This window comes from Fusarium graminearum, chromosome 2 (assembly GCF_000240135.3).
Source record: "Fusarium graminearum PH-1 chromosome 2, whole genome shotgun sequence".
Taxonomy (NCBI): Eukaryota; Fungi; Ascomycota; class Sordariomycetes; order Hypocreales; family Nectriaceae; genus Fusarium; species Fusarium graminearum.
The window spans coordinates 3,208,845-3,224,429 of record NC_026475.1 but is presented as its reverse complement, the minus strand read 5'-3'; the positions used below and the strand labels follow the sequence as shown (position 1 = coordinate 3,224,429).

The following is a 15,585-nucleotide window of genomic DNA, read 5'->3' as shown; positions in this document are numbered from 1 at the left end:
AACAATATTCACCGCAAGAGAGTTGTCTGGTAGTTCCTTTACGAATAAACAACACGCTACCACCTACAATTACATTTCCCCTTTTAAGCTAGATTTTTCTAGAAAATATATTCTAATTATAGACGCAGCATAAGAAGACAGTATTGGCTTTACTACAGCCACGGCTTTTATTTATACAAAAGCATCTGCAATTACAGCCTTAGAAAGCGAAAATAAAGCTCGCAAAATCCTGTCTTGACTCTATTAAACAATTGAGGTGAGCTCATGACAATCCACAGGCATCAGGTGACAATTTGAAACGCTGTACGACCAAGGCCAACCTGTTCAAGACCCAGCCTTGAAGGTAGAAGTCTTAGACCGTTTCACCAAACAATGAGCCGCTCATCATTCCTCAAGTCGGTGACCATCTCTTCTTAGGTCTCTGAAAGGTCGTATCCGAGTTACTGGTCAGCTTGTATCCTTCTCTAATGACGCAAGATCATCTGCAGCTGTAGATAGATCTTTATCTTCGCCAGACATTGAGCTATCGGTGCTGAGCGGTGGGAAGAACCTGACAGGGGATGGCAGTGGAACTGGTACCAATCTCTCTGTGCGCCATGAGAGATACTCAACCCCGATAGAGCATGATCCTTTGCTTACTTTTGTTTCCGAACCACCAGAAATACTGCCAGAAATCTGTGTAGCCACCTTTGGATGAGTTGACCCTTTTATGCCTTCCTTCGACCTCCCAAACTCAGGCTCAGAGGACTGTAGAATATCATGCTTAGGTCGCTTCGTATCCACCACTACTCTAAAATGATCATGAGGGAGAACACCAAGTCCGCAGGGCTCCAAAAGCGGCTGCTCGATGTCTTGCTGATCGTCGGTCCAAACGGGATCCAGTTCAATATAGCTGCTTGGATGGTTGCTATCGGGCATCAGATCCTGAACTCCATTACTATTACTCCCAGTTTTGCCCGAAATCCGCGACGCAGATGCTGGTATTGACCCGTTGGCGGCGTGTGGCTGATGTAAGATCTGGATGTTGTTCGTTGAGGAGACCGAGAAGAATCTGATAGTTGCTTAGAATTCTCTCTAGTTGGGGAGTTTAACGATGTGCAAGCAGTCCGTGAAACATTGGTTGGATCACCTGCTAAATCGATGCAGAAAGGTGCGTTGCTGTAGTAGGTAATAGCACCTTCGTGGTGTTGCCGTCTGTCAGCCGAACCTGCGTAACCTTCCAGGCCCAACCTCGACTTGCCAGATTTATCATTGTCCGCAGCTTTGGCAGAGGAAACCGACCCGCCCCGAGAATTATGCCCCCAAGAAGAATTTTGCAGAGCAAACAATGGCTCGTACCGGAAACTTTCAACTCGAGCGCAAACCTGGGGATCAAATGCAGGCACGTCGTTACCTAAGCCGCCGAGTTGGGGCTCATTGTTAGTAAAACAGCTTGTTTTCTGGCGGTCCCGTCTCTGTTCTGACTTATCGATATTACCAACGAAAGGTGTTTCTGGCGTGTCGTAGTCAGAGCTGTAGCTACTGGAGCTGGTATCCTTGGATCCGCCTTGCCATAGAACTTTATGCCCGTCAGTTGATAGCTGAAGTATGGTGCTGTTTTCGGATACGGCCGAGCGAACGAAGTCTGGTGTCACATTGATCAAGTGCAGCTGCGCCAAGTTGTACAGGAGGTTCAAGGACACCCAGCCTTCAGCGTCTAGGTCGACGCCCTGGCTGCTTTGCTGTCTAGATAATAGCTCGGCCGGAAGTAGGTCCAAATATCGGATGTAATCCATGTTCTCACACGGAACCTGAGCGCGATCAGGGTCCAGATCACAGGGTCGCGTCGCTCGTTATTTTGGCAGAAGCAGGAGTGGGGGGGAACGACTTAATACCAGGGACCGAGTCTTCATCATTGCCTCCGGTGTTTATGCTGTCTTTGCAGGGATGAGAAGGTGAGACAGAGTTTCTTAAATGACTGTCGTTTCCCCGAGTATGAACTCGCTGTTCTAGAGGAAGGATTCTGGCTTCGCGGATAGGTTCATGTCTATCAGTGGGTAGTTCGTGAGTAGGTGATTGGTCCGTCACCTGTCCATCTCCTACATCGCCCACCATGATGAAGCTACCACCGGGCCGCACAAATGGCGTCTTCAAGGTATCAGCAATGTAATCTCTGCCTGTAAAGAGCTGTTCGAGACGACGAACAACGAGACTCTTCCGCTCCCTGTCTGTCATGATTGCACGTTGTGGGTACAGACCGTCCGGGATATCTCGCAGATAATCCTCAACCTCGTTCTTTGATGATTGAGTTGAAGTCAAGATGGGGTGGCTAAGAGGGGTTATTGAAGACTCTTCACCAGTCGACATGGAGGCATAGGCGGAGTCAGTTGGCCGAGCAATAATCTTGCATTTACTATCAAGTTGTCTTTGTTATTTTATGTTTTCATCACACTCGTCCCCATTTCGATGAGGGTCAGATCATTTAAAAGAAAAGGAAATTAGGTACAACTATTAAAAATCAAAGCAAATCAAGTCCTTATTCGTTTTTCATGTTACCCTCTACGCCTTATCCTACTAACACAAGCCATATGATAGGTCTCCTCTCCATGAAAAAGACAACGCAGTTTCTGGTTGGTTAATATAGTTCCACAAATCTTTTGCAAACTGCTGGATAGTCTCCTTCGCTGTCCAGCCAAGCTCCTTCTTGGCACGGTCGTTGGCCGCAACACAGAAGCCTACGTCTCCTATTCTCCGGGGCACTAGGTTGACAGCAATGTTTTTCAAAGATGCCCCCTCCAGGCTCTTGACAGCCTCCGCAACTGTGGTTCCATTGCCCGTGCCAAGATTGAAGGTGCGAAACGGTGACTCGATATCTGAGCTGAGTGCTGCAACATGCCCACGTGCCAGGTCCGTGACATGGATAAAGTCACGAATCGCTATACCGTCTCTAGTGTTCCAGTTTGTTCCAAATATATCAAGTTCCGTTCAAGAACCCGTCAGTACCTGTGCGATGACAGGGAAGAGGTTTGTTGGGATGCCCTTTGGGTCTTCTCCAAGTGGTCCCGACGGATCGCACCCAATCGGGTTAAAGTATCTCAGAGCGATAATATGCCATGAAGGGTCTGTATATGCAATATCGGCCAGAACAGCTTCGCAAAAGTACTTGGAGCATCTATACGGCGATGTCAGTTCGGAGACCGATAGCTCCGCTAAAGTCTCATTATTAAACTCATCGAGATAGAGTGTTTCGTGGTATACAACCTCTTCTTCTCTTAGATGCTTGCCCTTTACGGCCTTAGATCTATAGACAGTAGCTAAAGAGGAAAAGACAAATTTGTGAATGTTATGCTTGCCAAGGAGTTCGATAAAGTCGATGAGCCCACAGACATTGTTGCGATAGTACTGGACCGGTTTCTCAATAGACTCGCTCACAGACTTGAAGGCGGCAAAGTGAATAACGCCAGAGATTTTGGACTGGATCTTGATAAACTCTCCTGAGTTCTCAGAGAAGGTCGGTATAAGCGTTGAGTAGGATTCCAAAAGGAATCTCATGGCTTTGCTCCGATAGTCGAGCTTGTGGAAGTGCAGTGTTGGGAGTTTGAGTCCTTATTGGGAGCAGTATCTTGCTGCAAGGGTGTTAATCTAGCTAAGAACATTGTGATAGCTATTACTGAGATCATCGACAATGATGACGTTGTATCCAGCTTTGAGAAGCTCAAGAGAGGTATGTGATCCTATGAAACCAAGACCGCCAGTAACAAGGATGAAGCTGTCACTAGAATTCAAGGGAGAAATATGGTTTCCGACTGACCCTATTATTTCAGAATCTGAGTCTGGGGTAATAATAGAGGAGGAAAAAGATAAGTTAAGCGACAACGTCGACGAAGAACGAGAACTTGAGAGACGAGACATTATGTGTAATGTATAGATAATGTAAGCTGATGGGCAGATAAAGAAAGAATGACGCGAGGTAAGGGGTCATATATATCAATTCGCGGACTTCACCACCTCCCACGCTTCCTACGTCGGACTGTCAAAACTTCCTGTCTCTTAGTGTGTTCAGCCAACATGAACCGATAGTAGAGATCACTTACCACGACACCAACCGGAGGCCTGGTGACTTGTCATCCGTGCTCAGGTAGACATCTCAATTTCATCTTAACAGCTACCGAGACACAGGCTGGATCCAGACGCGGTCGATAGACCCGCCAGAAGAAATTGACTACCTAGTACTCCGTAAAATTTATACCTACCCCTGAGACGCAACGCTATACCTGAAGTGTTTGATGTTCGGTTAACCATGAGATCGACACTGTCTGTCAAGCCACAGCTGATGTCTTGTCAATGATAGCTGAAAGGTTCTAGGAGTAAACCTAACTGTTGATGATGGATCATGAGCTAAACAAAGTGGCGTTAAACGTTCTAGAGGGTCTTGGCGTTTCAGCAGAGATCCAACGATATACCTAAAAACGGAGTTAACCTCTTCATGGTCTCAAACATTGACTAAGGTAGGCTAACTAGTCGATGGAGCCCTCGGCGAATAGTTCCACCTAATGCGATCATGCTAAAGTTACTGATCGTCCACTTACGCTAACTATCACCGGCACTTTTGCCCTAGTTTTCAAGCATCCACTATATCCATAAAACCAGGAATACTCCGAGATTGCTTCCGTTTTAGTATCGTTGCTAAACTAGTCTAGTCTATTTGATAGCATCTTTTCACATATACACTCAGCTGAATCTTTGTTTGCTATATGCATCGAAGTTTAATCTATCCTGGGATCTCGCCTCCTCACTCTATCGTGTCGGACAAGCTTTACTTGGTGGCCTCCTTCCTAACTTCTTTTCCATTGTTCAACTTCGTATCCGCTGAGCTCCATCAACGGTATCCATTTGATTACAGTCACTCGTTTGATCTCACCCACTCTATCAATCTTCATCTAATACTTTCAACTGGTTCACTATCTTGAATCCCCTACACAGATTTAGTGATACTGTATACAAACTGAACTCTATCTCAATCCGGTCAAAAAGTCTTGTACAAATCTTTTAACGCAAAAAAAGAACAAATTATCGCAAGCATCTTCATCCTAAGGGTTACGCTATGGCCTCATTCTTTCAGCCTGGCCTACAGGGCCCCGTCTTAGAAGACTGTAAAGGCTCTTCGGGCTTTCAGGTATACTGCAATAGCATTCTTCCCTCAGCATCCAGATTTGGGAACTTGTATTAACTAGTCATCCTGGTTCTTAGAGCTACGTGCATTATAGTTCTTCCCATTCTGTACTTGATACATATCGTATTTCAAAACCGATTTTCATACCTACTACAAAAAAAATAACGATCCACTAGGTATATTTCATTTTATCGTTCTAGTATAAGTCTCTTTACTTATATCCAACTTCACTTCAGCTCAACTGCTATCTCTAATAATGACGAGAAGGGTCTTATACTGCCTATCAAGAAAGGGGCGCGCCTTTCCATATTTCATAATGGCGATGCCTCTACTTTCACTAGAACCTTAGTAAAAAGACCTAGCACCTCTTCATTCCGCTCCACATAGTCTTTTTGTGTTGTTTCTGGCTCGGAAGACTCTAAAGCCTAAGCGCCGTCCAGAGGATATGATCTTATTATCATCCCTACAAGTATGGGCGAAGGTATTTCTAATATACCTAGGGACTCTCACTCCCTAAGCTCGTATCGGACAGCCTTACATGAAATACCGGCAAAAATAACACTCGCCCACATCTGCATGGAGGACTATGAGCTCTAAGATGCTCAACTGACCGAAGCATCACACTCGTTAGCTCTGGCCCAGACTTTGAACGACTGGGCAGGATTTACTCTCAAGTGCACTTCGAGTCAGCAAACAGAACAGACAAATTACCTGCTGGCTTGCCTAGCGAGTATTGAAATACCTGTGATCCTTGTCTGCCAACACGACTGCGAAGCTATTAACGATGTCGACCTATTGCTTGCCTCGGGTGTTATCGTGGAAAATGCGTGCATACTTTCTAACGGCAAGCGACGCGACTATTTTAAGGCGCGTAGGGTCAGATATATAATGGCTAGATGCACCCTACAATGAGACAAGCGACTAGACTTCTTTATTGGGTTTCTGGACCGCTAGGATACGCGGCCTATTCCATCTGTCGTTCGACGTGCTGCCAAGATAGCTCAGCATTTTGATGCAGTTATGGAGCATGGCCCTATAGATCCGACTGCAAAGGGCAAGGCATCCTCTTTGGAGAGCGCGAGCAACACCATGAGTGCCTTTGAGTATCTATGACGCGCCGAGATGGTTGAGGTAAGAAGTCGATTATTTTATCTTATATAGTTTTTACTAACACTTTGATAGTTGCAGAAATGTTAGATATCTTGGGAACGCAAGATATGTGTCTCTAATGACCCTAATAATTCCAGCATTTTACCGCTCTCGCTGGCTGTCCTCAGTTCCATCATCCCCGAAGCTACAGAGCTTCTCTCACATTCGGATGTTTTATTGAATCCTGGTTCTATCTGGGATGAATGTTCAGCTGTTGATGGTTTGCCAAACCTCTCATAAAGAATCCCAGGAAGAAGTAACTTTTGGGACTATGGCAACGGAAACATACCGCTTTTGTCACTTGGCTGCTTCCTACTCACCTCTGAGCCGACTAGAGAGAATTTTGATACAGTTGTACGGACCCAGGCCCATCTGAAGGAACTCGGCATGCTGCAAGTACTCGAGGGCCCGGATGAGCAGCGGTTATTAGAGTCACTGAAATGCTTAATTAGTCGCAAAGTGGGGAAGTCCCCTATAACGAGTATCGTTCAAGAGCTCGTCCACGGGTTGTTGAATAAGCACATCCAAGTCTACAAGGGTCTCAAGACTGGCTTTTAAGTACCTCGTGCGGACGTAAGTTTCTGGGGTGTTTCAAAGGACATCTAAGGCGCACAACTCACCGAGATATACATTTCTCTATCTTTACCTTCCGACGCGGCCATAGTCTTGCATACCTGGCTAGTTTGTAAGGGTGTTTCTTGCGCAGAGCGGTTCGAATAGGATAGTCAACTTGAGCAAGCCAATCTTGGCCAAGACAAGAACCGAGTCCCCGCCACTATCCGAGAATCCATCCATGAAGCAATTTATGCGGAACTTCTCAGTCTTACACAGAGACTCGGGAACTCGCAAGCTGGCAACGCCATCCTTGATGCCATCAAGCACCTTTACCGCAATACGCTTATCGATGAAACGACACGTGTAGCATAGAGGCGGAGCTGTGCTCTAGCTGCTCTTGATGACTTATTAGTATGCGGCAACTATTGGAGCAGCGACTCTAGTACCTTGTAACCCTCGGTTGTAGGAGATTGCCTAGCTTGGAGAACCTGTATCGCTTGCATGAGTTGACTCGATATCTTGTCGATGAAGCATTTCTGCTTGGGGAGAAGCGTATCCTAAGACAGCTTATGCAGACTTTACAGTCCTCTTTCGGCACCTTCAAGTCTCAGCAAGGAGATCTTTCCGTGGACATCAACGCCGATCTCTTTTCTCTTATAGTTTTCACTGTGCTACGCAGGGCGGCATTTGAAGATGTGTACATGGAAACCACAGACAGATGTCCTCTCTTCCTCTCTTAGCCAGATTAAGCCGCCGTCTTCTCCGAACTCTGGGTTTTGGGATCACAGTGTGAGATGTACTTTGACCTCTACACCCGCGACATTGGAAGCATTATATATACCCGTTACAATCTTTTTCTCCAAGTTGATCCTCCACCTGCAGACTACAGAAGAGGCAATGAGATTATGACCATGTACCCTACCTCGGATGAGACGCCACCAGCCAGCAAGGTTTCTACCAGTAATGCTACGCTGACAAGCCATGAGAAGCTGAAGCTCTGGAGGAAGAAATTCGCTGATGCAGGCGCCATGTCAATCTTTTGTCTCCCTGCGATTGTCGACGTTACCATGCTCACGTTCATTGGCCGTGGCTTCTTCATGACAGCATTTATGGATCCCGACCATCTCGAGGTCGCTGGGTATGCTCTCTTAGTGTCGATGCTGCTCACAGCTGGTGTCACGGGTTGGGTCGGTAGCGTGGGGCATTATTACATGGCACATTATGCATACGATAATATGATTTACTTTCATATTCAGAGACTATCGGGTGGTTTCGTGTTGACACTTGTTATCGCACTCTGCGGTCTTGTTTCGTTCTCTCTGCAAAGGTCCGTCAGCGCAGGTTTTGTCTTTGTCGCTTATCTCATTTGTATCTCTACATACTTTAACATCCTGGGAGTCATGAGCACAATGCATCTGCTCGAAGCACCCTTGACATCTAGGCGAAAAGTAATTCTGCAGACTCTTCCTGTCCTTCTGCTCTCTCCACTCATATCAACTTTTGTCAACGGCCATGACTTGGAGATATATCTTCCTACCATATACGCCTTCTTGTTGGTCATCTTGTGGCATTACAGACGATTATGTCAAGAGTGGTCGGACTGGATGGAGAAAATCCCCAAGTTTACCAGCAAAGACATCTCGGAATGGTACTCAATGACGGTGGTTAACGAGAACCAAGTGTCGAACGGGGATTTGGAAAAGATATCGGATAGCGAGATGAGCCAGAAGGCATTCACAGCAGCAGTTACCGCTTATATCCGGCATACCTAGGAAGCAAAGGTATCGGGTTTCATGTCTAGCCCTTTGATTCGTCGCGTGTCTGAGGGAATGCCTTTTATTGAGTGGCTTCTCAAGAAGACGTCTGCCGGTAAAGCACCTCCTCCAAAGTTCACAACTGCATGGTTCACCCAGCTTGGCGAGGCTATTAATCAACAGCAACAATTAAGAAGTGGTCTCAAAGAGCACAATTCCTTTATACTATTCCGCCTCGCGCGACATGATATCGGTCAAAACCTCGCCCTATTCCTCATTGCTCTGATGGACCGCTGGATAATGATGGCCATGAGTGCTCGACAGCCATATCCCAGCATATACACAGACAGTCGCAGTCGTTACGGTATCTGGCTATCCATCGTATACTTCTGTTTGTCTGCCATGATTCTCGACGCAACGCTCCAAAAGTACTGGAGTCATCGTTACGATACGTCCCACGAGAAGATGTCAGGACTCGAAGACGCTGAGCGCACTGAAAGACAAGTCGAAAGCCGACGGCGAGAACTCCTCATCAAGGCTGCCGTAGATGTCTTTTCGAAATTGACAGTCTTTTTTGGTTGCACGACTATTCTCCTCTGGCTTTTGGTAGAGAGTACGGAGACTACCATCATCTACTTTATGTATGTGTTCGGCTATTCGAGCGCCATTGTCTTCCAGTTCAACCGCTGCTTCACCACCAACATTAGCGCTCATATCACTGTGATGATGGTTTCAGCTGCAGTTAGCTTCATAGTTGGCTGCCTTCTTCATGCTATCCCAGCAACTGCCGGATTTCTGTACACGGATGTTCTCGCGCAGAACCTAACTTCTCTTCTAGCTGCTGCTGGGACATCCTGGTTTGCATGAGAAGTAGAGACCAAGGCCAGTGCTGTGGCTTTTACCCACGATCAGGATGATAATGAATCCATCATTGTGCAGAAGAAGATTACTGCTGACTACAATGAGGACATCAAAATCGCCGCAATTGCTGCTCGCGATATTGTTGTAACTTGCAAGATGCAACACGGTGACGGGTCTAGAGGTGCCGACAAACTCGGAAAGCTTTTACAGAACAGCTTACGAGATCCCAACTGTCACAGTCGCGCTACTCAGTGGTCGGATAGACTTCTTCGCAGAGCAGAGGATATGTGGCAGACCCAAAAGGTCACCGTCACGGCATCTACCAGCGAATCTTTCTATCGAAACGGGCTTGACAAGGCGTTTTCGTTCGGTTACTTCAAGTCTGGAGTTCTGCATGTCGTTATTGGTCTTTTTTGGCGAGACTGACTGCACGTTGCCTGTCTGGGAGACCACGATCTCCGTTGTGGCATGTGAAACTTTGCTGCACCACTTGGCCCGGTCGGAACTGAGTTTATCCTTCGCACAAGCAGTACAGGCCGAGCATTTTGTACACGGTACAGAGTCTCTCAGCAAGCGTTACCAAATGGAGCTGGCATCACAGGACCATGCGAGCTTGAGTCTACTTGCTTTGCAGACAGAAGTAAAAGTGATGGAGCTTCTTTGTCTCAGCATTGATGTCAATTCCAAGTGGAAGGAGCACCACCTAGATAATATGTAATACAAGTTTGGCAGTCCGAGGCCGCTATATTATAGTAATAGTAAGGCAGAGGAGGGTGGAGAGTAGTATTACTTTACAATTATATAAAATGCAAAGGCTAGTATTTTGAAGCGTTCCAGGCTATTGTTTTGTTCATGTAGTTTGCGCACATTCTCGCCAATCGTTTGCAATGTCCCTTTGTACATTTCAACTACTTTTTCCGAGACTTGTTTGGGTCGGCATACAAGTCTTTTTTCTTCTCAATGCCCCCATCATTAACTCATAAGTCGGGGGCTGGCCAAAGTAGCCCATCTCGATATCTTGTCCGGCGATGGCCGTAGCTGTTCCGGTGCCTTGTGCAAGATCGATGCTGAACTCCTGAACCTTTTGTAAGTCTACAAGTCCTATGCATTGGAATAGCTGGATGATTATTTTGATCAGGCCTTGTGAAGTTGACAGTGTCATTTGAAGAAAGAATAGGTCCTGTCGATTTCCCATATCAAACCGACGCTGGTCACTGGAGGAATCTTGAGTAATGGTTCCGTTTGAAGAATCGAGGATATAGCCCATGGATTGACACCAAATTTCGAGACGACTGATTTCGCGAAAAACTCGTATGAGGAGCGCGCACGTCTGTGCATCAAACGACTGGAGCTCTTGAACCTTCTTCGAAGCCCAGGAAATGGTAATACCAAGGTCATTTATAACTGACATAGTTCCTGTAAAAACACCATAAAGAGCTGTGTCACGCTCCTCACGGGACAAGTGTAAGACGATTGGTTCGTGAGGTATTCCTACAGCATCTAAGTTGGTTAAATTAGAGATTCCACTTCAACGCCACGACACCACGAACGACAAAATGAGGAGTTGAAAGTGTATCCAATCAGAAGAAAAGACGGAAAGTCTCCGTTCATGACTGTGAAAGAGAAAACCGGCTATTCCTTTTATCATCCATTACCCAGCAGTCAATTGGAACCAAATTCTCGCCTAACTCCCATCTGGACAAAAATCAAGTTCCCAAATCAACCGACATGGATATTATTAATTTTGTCCAACTTGTGATTTCGCGTCAATGTCATTGTGAACGTCGGGCGTCAGCATAGTTACGAATACAAGGGTTGCTCCAGGGTAGGATAACAGAGTCAGCGATCAACAGCCACCACTAAATTCCTTTAATCACTCACACAACATAAATATAAATTAAACCAAACCAAATCCTTAGCTTCGTCATCTTATCAGCACATGCGATTTTTCCAAGACAGCCATACTGGAAGAGTTATGGATTCAGTGCTCTAGGTCCATAGCTAGAGGCCAGATTCGCGATTTCAAGAAAGCCGAGTGGTCACTAACAGTCTAGTGTCACGCCGCGCCAAGGACCATTTTCAGACCACCCCATTTGTTTGTTGTGAGAGGGAGGGGCGCGTCTTGTTCTCTTGATGGGGCTGACGGAATGGCGCGAGCGCATTCTTCGAGAGCGTATTGACATTGCTACGACGAAATAATGGGGGTGGAACGTCGATCATGCATAGAATGAATCTCGGACGGCAGTATTTGCTTTGCGGCAGATCTAGCTGTAAAGTCAACGGTTAGCTACTAAATCTATACCGCAGAGTTGCCTATCTGAACTTTTTGTCGCAACAATCGGGAATCTTGAACCGTCACTGTATTATTGCGCGTCTGCGGTCGAGGGTAAGCGGATAGCATCTGCCTGCATCTCAGCCAGGGAAGAGAGATGTATCCTGATCAATCTCAGGAAAGTGGATGTGTACGTACAGCAGTAAGTGCGAAGGGGTGGCTGCTGCTTGGTGATGGATACGGCAGGGTCGACAGGGCGGAGGGCTCGGCGCTAGGCAGACATGGCAGTGAGAGGAACATGAAAGGGCAATCGACGTGGGAAGAAGAGTATAAAGAACAATAAGACTGAAAGTCGGGTTGAAGATATGACTGATAACTGCATTTATAAGAATTAATCTCTCTGTTCATTACAGCACTGTCATATATGCACAAGTCGGCTTGTCACCCTTCATGGCTCAGCTATTAGCTGCCATTATGAACATTGCTCTCGCGCTCGTAGCCGTTCCACTGGTTTGGACTGTCGAGAAGTTTGGCTGGCGAAGTATCCCTCTGTGGTCTGCTGTTAGCCTGTTATCTTGGCAGGTTGCATGGTGATCTTTGTCAATATGATTCGTTTGCCTAATCGAACCCTCGCAACTCAGTGGACAGCAGTTGGGGCAATCTGTATTCATAACTTGGTTTTCGGTTATGGGTGGATTGGTATCTACTGGCTTTACGGTTGAGAGGTAGGTCAACAACTCAAGAAGGTATTTCTGTAGAATACCTGCTTATTACTCCTTTACATCGCGCCCCTCAAGCTTCGACGTGCAGGTGCTGCAGCGGGAGCCTCTGGCAAATGGCTCTTTTGTTTCATCACTGTATTTGCTACTGAAATTGCTCTTCAGAACGTGGGCTAGAAGACCTGGTCTTGTCCTGCTTCTCGGCTATCTTCTTTGTATATTTCATGTATCCTGAAGTATGCTTTGACGTACTGTACCCAGAGATCCCTTTTGACTAACCTCAAAAAGACTACAGGTAAAACTCTCAAGGAAATTGATGTACTCTTCGCTAAGGAGGATATTCAACACACCATCTTCGTAGAGCAGCTCGTCATGCAGAGCAGCGTAAGGGCTGAAAAGGGAGAAGTATTATCGATACACATCAAAACTTCTTAAACTATCATTCCATCATGTGTCTTTGAAGTTATGCATGTTGGCATTTAAATTGTCTGATAGTTACTTGAGGTCCTGGGTACAGTGTATTAAAGTAGCTATGTGTCAAATCGATTACGCTACGTTTGATTCTGATAGCGAAAACGTCCAATGTCAGGTGCAAGCTACCGTAGCACATCATTCGCCAACCTCACGATCTGCATCCCAATGAACCAGGAGCCGAATCATGGCCCAGTTCCAGCTGGAGTAACGTATCTGTCTACCCCATACATACATAGGAATCCACATGAAAAGTACAAAACCTGAAATCCCGGCCATGGCAGCAAATGCTTTAGCATAGCCAGATGCGTTGATCCAGGGATTCGTGTAGAAGGAAAAAAGAAAGCCAAATGCCGCTAGAATGTCGCAAAGACAACGTCAATATCATGTCGCGGGTATCATTGTTGTTCTGATATGGCTTACATTTGAATGCGTGCTGTGTGACAGCAAGTTCACCTGTCACTGGTCGGTAGCTATCTATAGTATATACCAAACTGATGTTGGTGGCTTGAACAATGGAAAAGTTTACTGTTGCATCTGTCAGCGGCTTTTGTTTCTTTGCTTCCTTAGCCGTTTCCCCCCAACTTACAAAGGCCCAAACCAATTGTAGGTAGAATCCAATGCCAGTTCCGCTCAATGCCGACTCCATAGAGGACAAGAGAAAGTGGTGTCGTGATGAGTGAGATTGCCATCGTAGGTAAGCGCATTTCCGGATGTCGAACACCATCATTGCGGCTCGTCAACCGGTCGGCTATCATATCGCTGAATCGACCACCGAAAAAGGCACCAAACCCAGCGCCTACAGGACAGGAAATGAAGCAGAGTCCAGCCTGCCACGGTTCGAATCCGTATGTAGCATCGAAAGCGACAGCAAAGTTAGAGGTGATGGCTACAAGGAATCCGATGGAAACGGCCATTACCAAAGTAGCCCAAAGGACTGGCGGAAGAGCCAGAAGAATAATGGGACGAAGACAAAGCTTCACGAATGGCTCTTGCGTGTGAATACCGCTGAAGAGAGACAAACTTTGCCAATACGAGCGCTCTGCTTTATTACCACAAGGTGAATGGCCTAGGGAAGCACTGCCATCGTGGGCATTCTTTGTAACAATGTCCTCGACCTTGTTGCTCTGGTTACTGATTTCTTTATGTTGGGGGACTTGAGTTGGCGAATCTATGGCCTTTGAGCGGTCATAGCCTGTCTCGGGACAGGTGAAAATGATCAAGAGAGTGCAAGAGCCAATAACAGCGACAGACACCCAGTATATGTAACGCCAGTCAAGGTCCTTAGTGATGAGTCCAGCGACGATAATACCACAGCCGACGCCGGCAGACAAGGCTGTAGTGTAAATCCTACCACGGGTCAAAACTACGTTACCAAGTATCTCAGTAGCGTTTGGACTTACCCCATGATAGCACCTCTCTCATGAGCGAAGAAAAGATCCGAAATTGTCAGTGGTGCCAGGCATTCCGCTGCTCCCGAAGCAGCACCCATCATGATCCGCGCCGCAAGCGCACTGCCGTACGTAGTGGCGCCGCCGGCCCAAGCTGAAAACGCTGTGTACAGCGTAAAAGATATAACGTAGATAGGACGGCGGCCAAATTTTGCCATGAGAGGCATCCACACCAAGTTGGACATGCCCTGAAGGAGCGCAGTGGTGGTGAAGAAGTAGGCAATCTTGGCGATGTTGTCATCGAGATCATCATCAGCTGGTCCGAAGAAGTCGGTAGTAGTGTCAAGGATGGCGACAGTAGGTCCGGCAGCCAAGAAGTTGCTGAAAAAGATAGCGAAAGATACCAGGACGGCGATGTACACGCGGTACGACTTAGACCTGCGATGTGGCGTCCGAGTTAGTGATTGACCTTTTGTCTATATTGTAGATGAAGTAAGTACTCACCAGTTCAAAGGGTCATTTGGGTCATCAGTTGGAGTTGGAATAAGAATGATTTGATTCGTTTCTGGATGACGAAGACGAAGCGCTCCAAACTTGTTGTGGTATTTCACAGATGTACCGGTAACGATGGCGGACTCGACACGTCCCGCCGGCTTTTTTTCTTCCTCACTGTTTGTCGACATAATGATCAGGGCCTGCCAAGGTAGATAGCCTTAATTGAAAGTTCAGAACAGTGCAAGATACTACAGCAAGCTGATCAGAATGGTGAAGCACTTGATAGTAGATGATGGATCAAAGAGGGAACACGTCGGACAGCTTGACTGTTTTTAGCGCCATGCAAACTTTGTGGATGATTACCAAAAGTAGTTTAGTTCAAGCCAGCTACCGCTCCCCCCTGGGAATTCACATATAGCAACTGTTTACGTTAATGCCGCAGGCAGTGAGTGCTCGCTAGTGGGCAACAGTCGGTACAGGTTGATCAACACAACTGGAGTTTTTGAATAGAACCAAGAGAGTTACTCATGTGGTAATATCTCAATCGAGTCAAACGGGTACGATTTGCTAAGGCTTTCCCTTGGATTGTTTACCTGGCGTTACCTTTCGTACTATAACCAACCACAACCGCTCTAATCTTCTCGGACCACACTCCAGGAAGAGTAATAGATCGACCTGTGCCTGAAACGTCAGCTATCAATGAACATTAAAATATGCTTTGAGAACTAATAGCTATGACAAAAACCAATGCTGACTCTCATCATTA

General features: G+C 46.4%; 6 protein-coding genes across 6 annotated transcripts; 2 read left to right on the top strand and 4 right to left on the bottom strand.

Moving 5' to 3' along the window:
• Positions 1 to 1,988: 1,988 nt before the first annotated feature.
• On the bottom strand, positions 1,989 to 2,214 carry FGSG_13469 (uncharacterized protein; the record flags this gene model as incomplete). The annotated part of the gene is made up of 2 exons (XM_011322555.1): positions 1,989 to 2,026; positions 2,106 to 2,214. The coding sequence occupies 2 exons, from the start codon at positions 2,212 to 2,214 to the stop codon at positions 1,989 to 1,991; spliced, it is 147 nt and encodes a 48-aa protein (XP_011320857.1).
• A 750-nt stretch (positions 2,215 to 2,964) lies between these two features.
• On the bottom strand, positions 2,965 to 3,531 carry FGSG_13468 (uncharacterized protein; the record flags this gene model as incomplete). Its single annotated transcript, XM_011322554.1, has 1 exon — positions 2,965 to 3,531. One exon carries the CDS (start codon positions 3,529 to 3,531, stop codon positions 2,965 to 2,967), a length of 567 nt encoding a protein of 188 aa, XP_011320856.1.
• A 2,743-nt stretch (positions 3,532 to 6,274) lies between these two features.
• FGSG_13467 (uncharacterized protein) lies at positions 6,275 to 6,859 on the top strand (the record flags this gene model as incomplete). The annotated part of the gene is made up of 3 exons (XM_011322553.1): positions 6,275 to 6,283; positions 6,350 to 6,521; positions 6,552 to 6,859. The coding sequence occupies 3 exons, from the start codon at positions 6,275 to 6,277 to the stop codon at positions 6,857 to 6,859; spliced, it is 489 nt and encodes a 162-aa protein (XP_011320855.1).
• A 908-nt stretch (positions 6,860 to 7,767) lies between these two features.
• Positions 7,768 to 9,897, top strand: FGSG_07984 (uncharacterized protein; the record flags this gene model as incomplete). The annotated part of the gene is made up of 3 exons (XM_011322552.1): positions 7,768 to 8,535; positions 8,629 to 9,467; positions 9,498 to 9,897. The coding sequence occupies 3 exons, from the start codon at positions 7,768 to 7,770 to the stop codon at positions 9,895 to 9,897; spliced, it is 2,007 nt and encodes a 668-aa protein (XP_011320854.1).
• A 478-nt stretch (positions 9,898 to 10,375) lies between these two features.
• On the bottom strand, positions 10,376 to 10,882 carry FGSG_13466 (uncharacterized protein; the record flags this gene model as incomplete). Its single annotated transcript, XM_011322551.1, has 1 exon — positions 10,376 to 10,882. The coding sequence occupies one exon, from the start codon at positions 10,880 to 10,882 to the stop codon at positions 10,376 to 10,378; it is 507 nt and encodes a 168-aa protein (XP_011320853.1).
• Positions 10,883 to 12,205: 1,323 nt separating this feature from the next.
• FGSG_07985 (uncharacterized protein) lies at positions 12,206 to 15,007 on the bottom strand (the record flags this gene model as incomplete). Its single annotated transcript, XM_011322550.1, has 6 exons — positions 12,206 to 12,310; positions 12,715 to 12,853; positions 13,169 to 13,289; positions 13,523 to 14,283; positions 14,337 to 14,762; positions 14,829 to 15,007. The coding sequence occupies 6 exons, from the start codon at positions 15,005 to 15,007 to the stop codon at positions 12,206 to 12,208; spliced, it is 1,731 nt and encodes a 576-aa protein (XP_011320852.1).
• Positions 15,008 to 15,585: the final 578 nt, after the last annotated feature.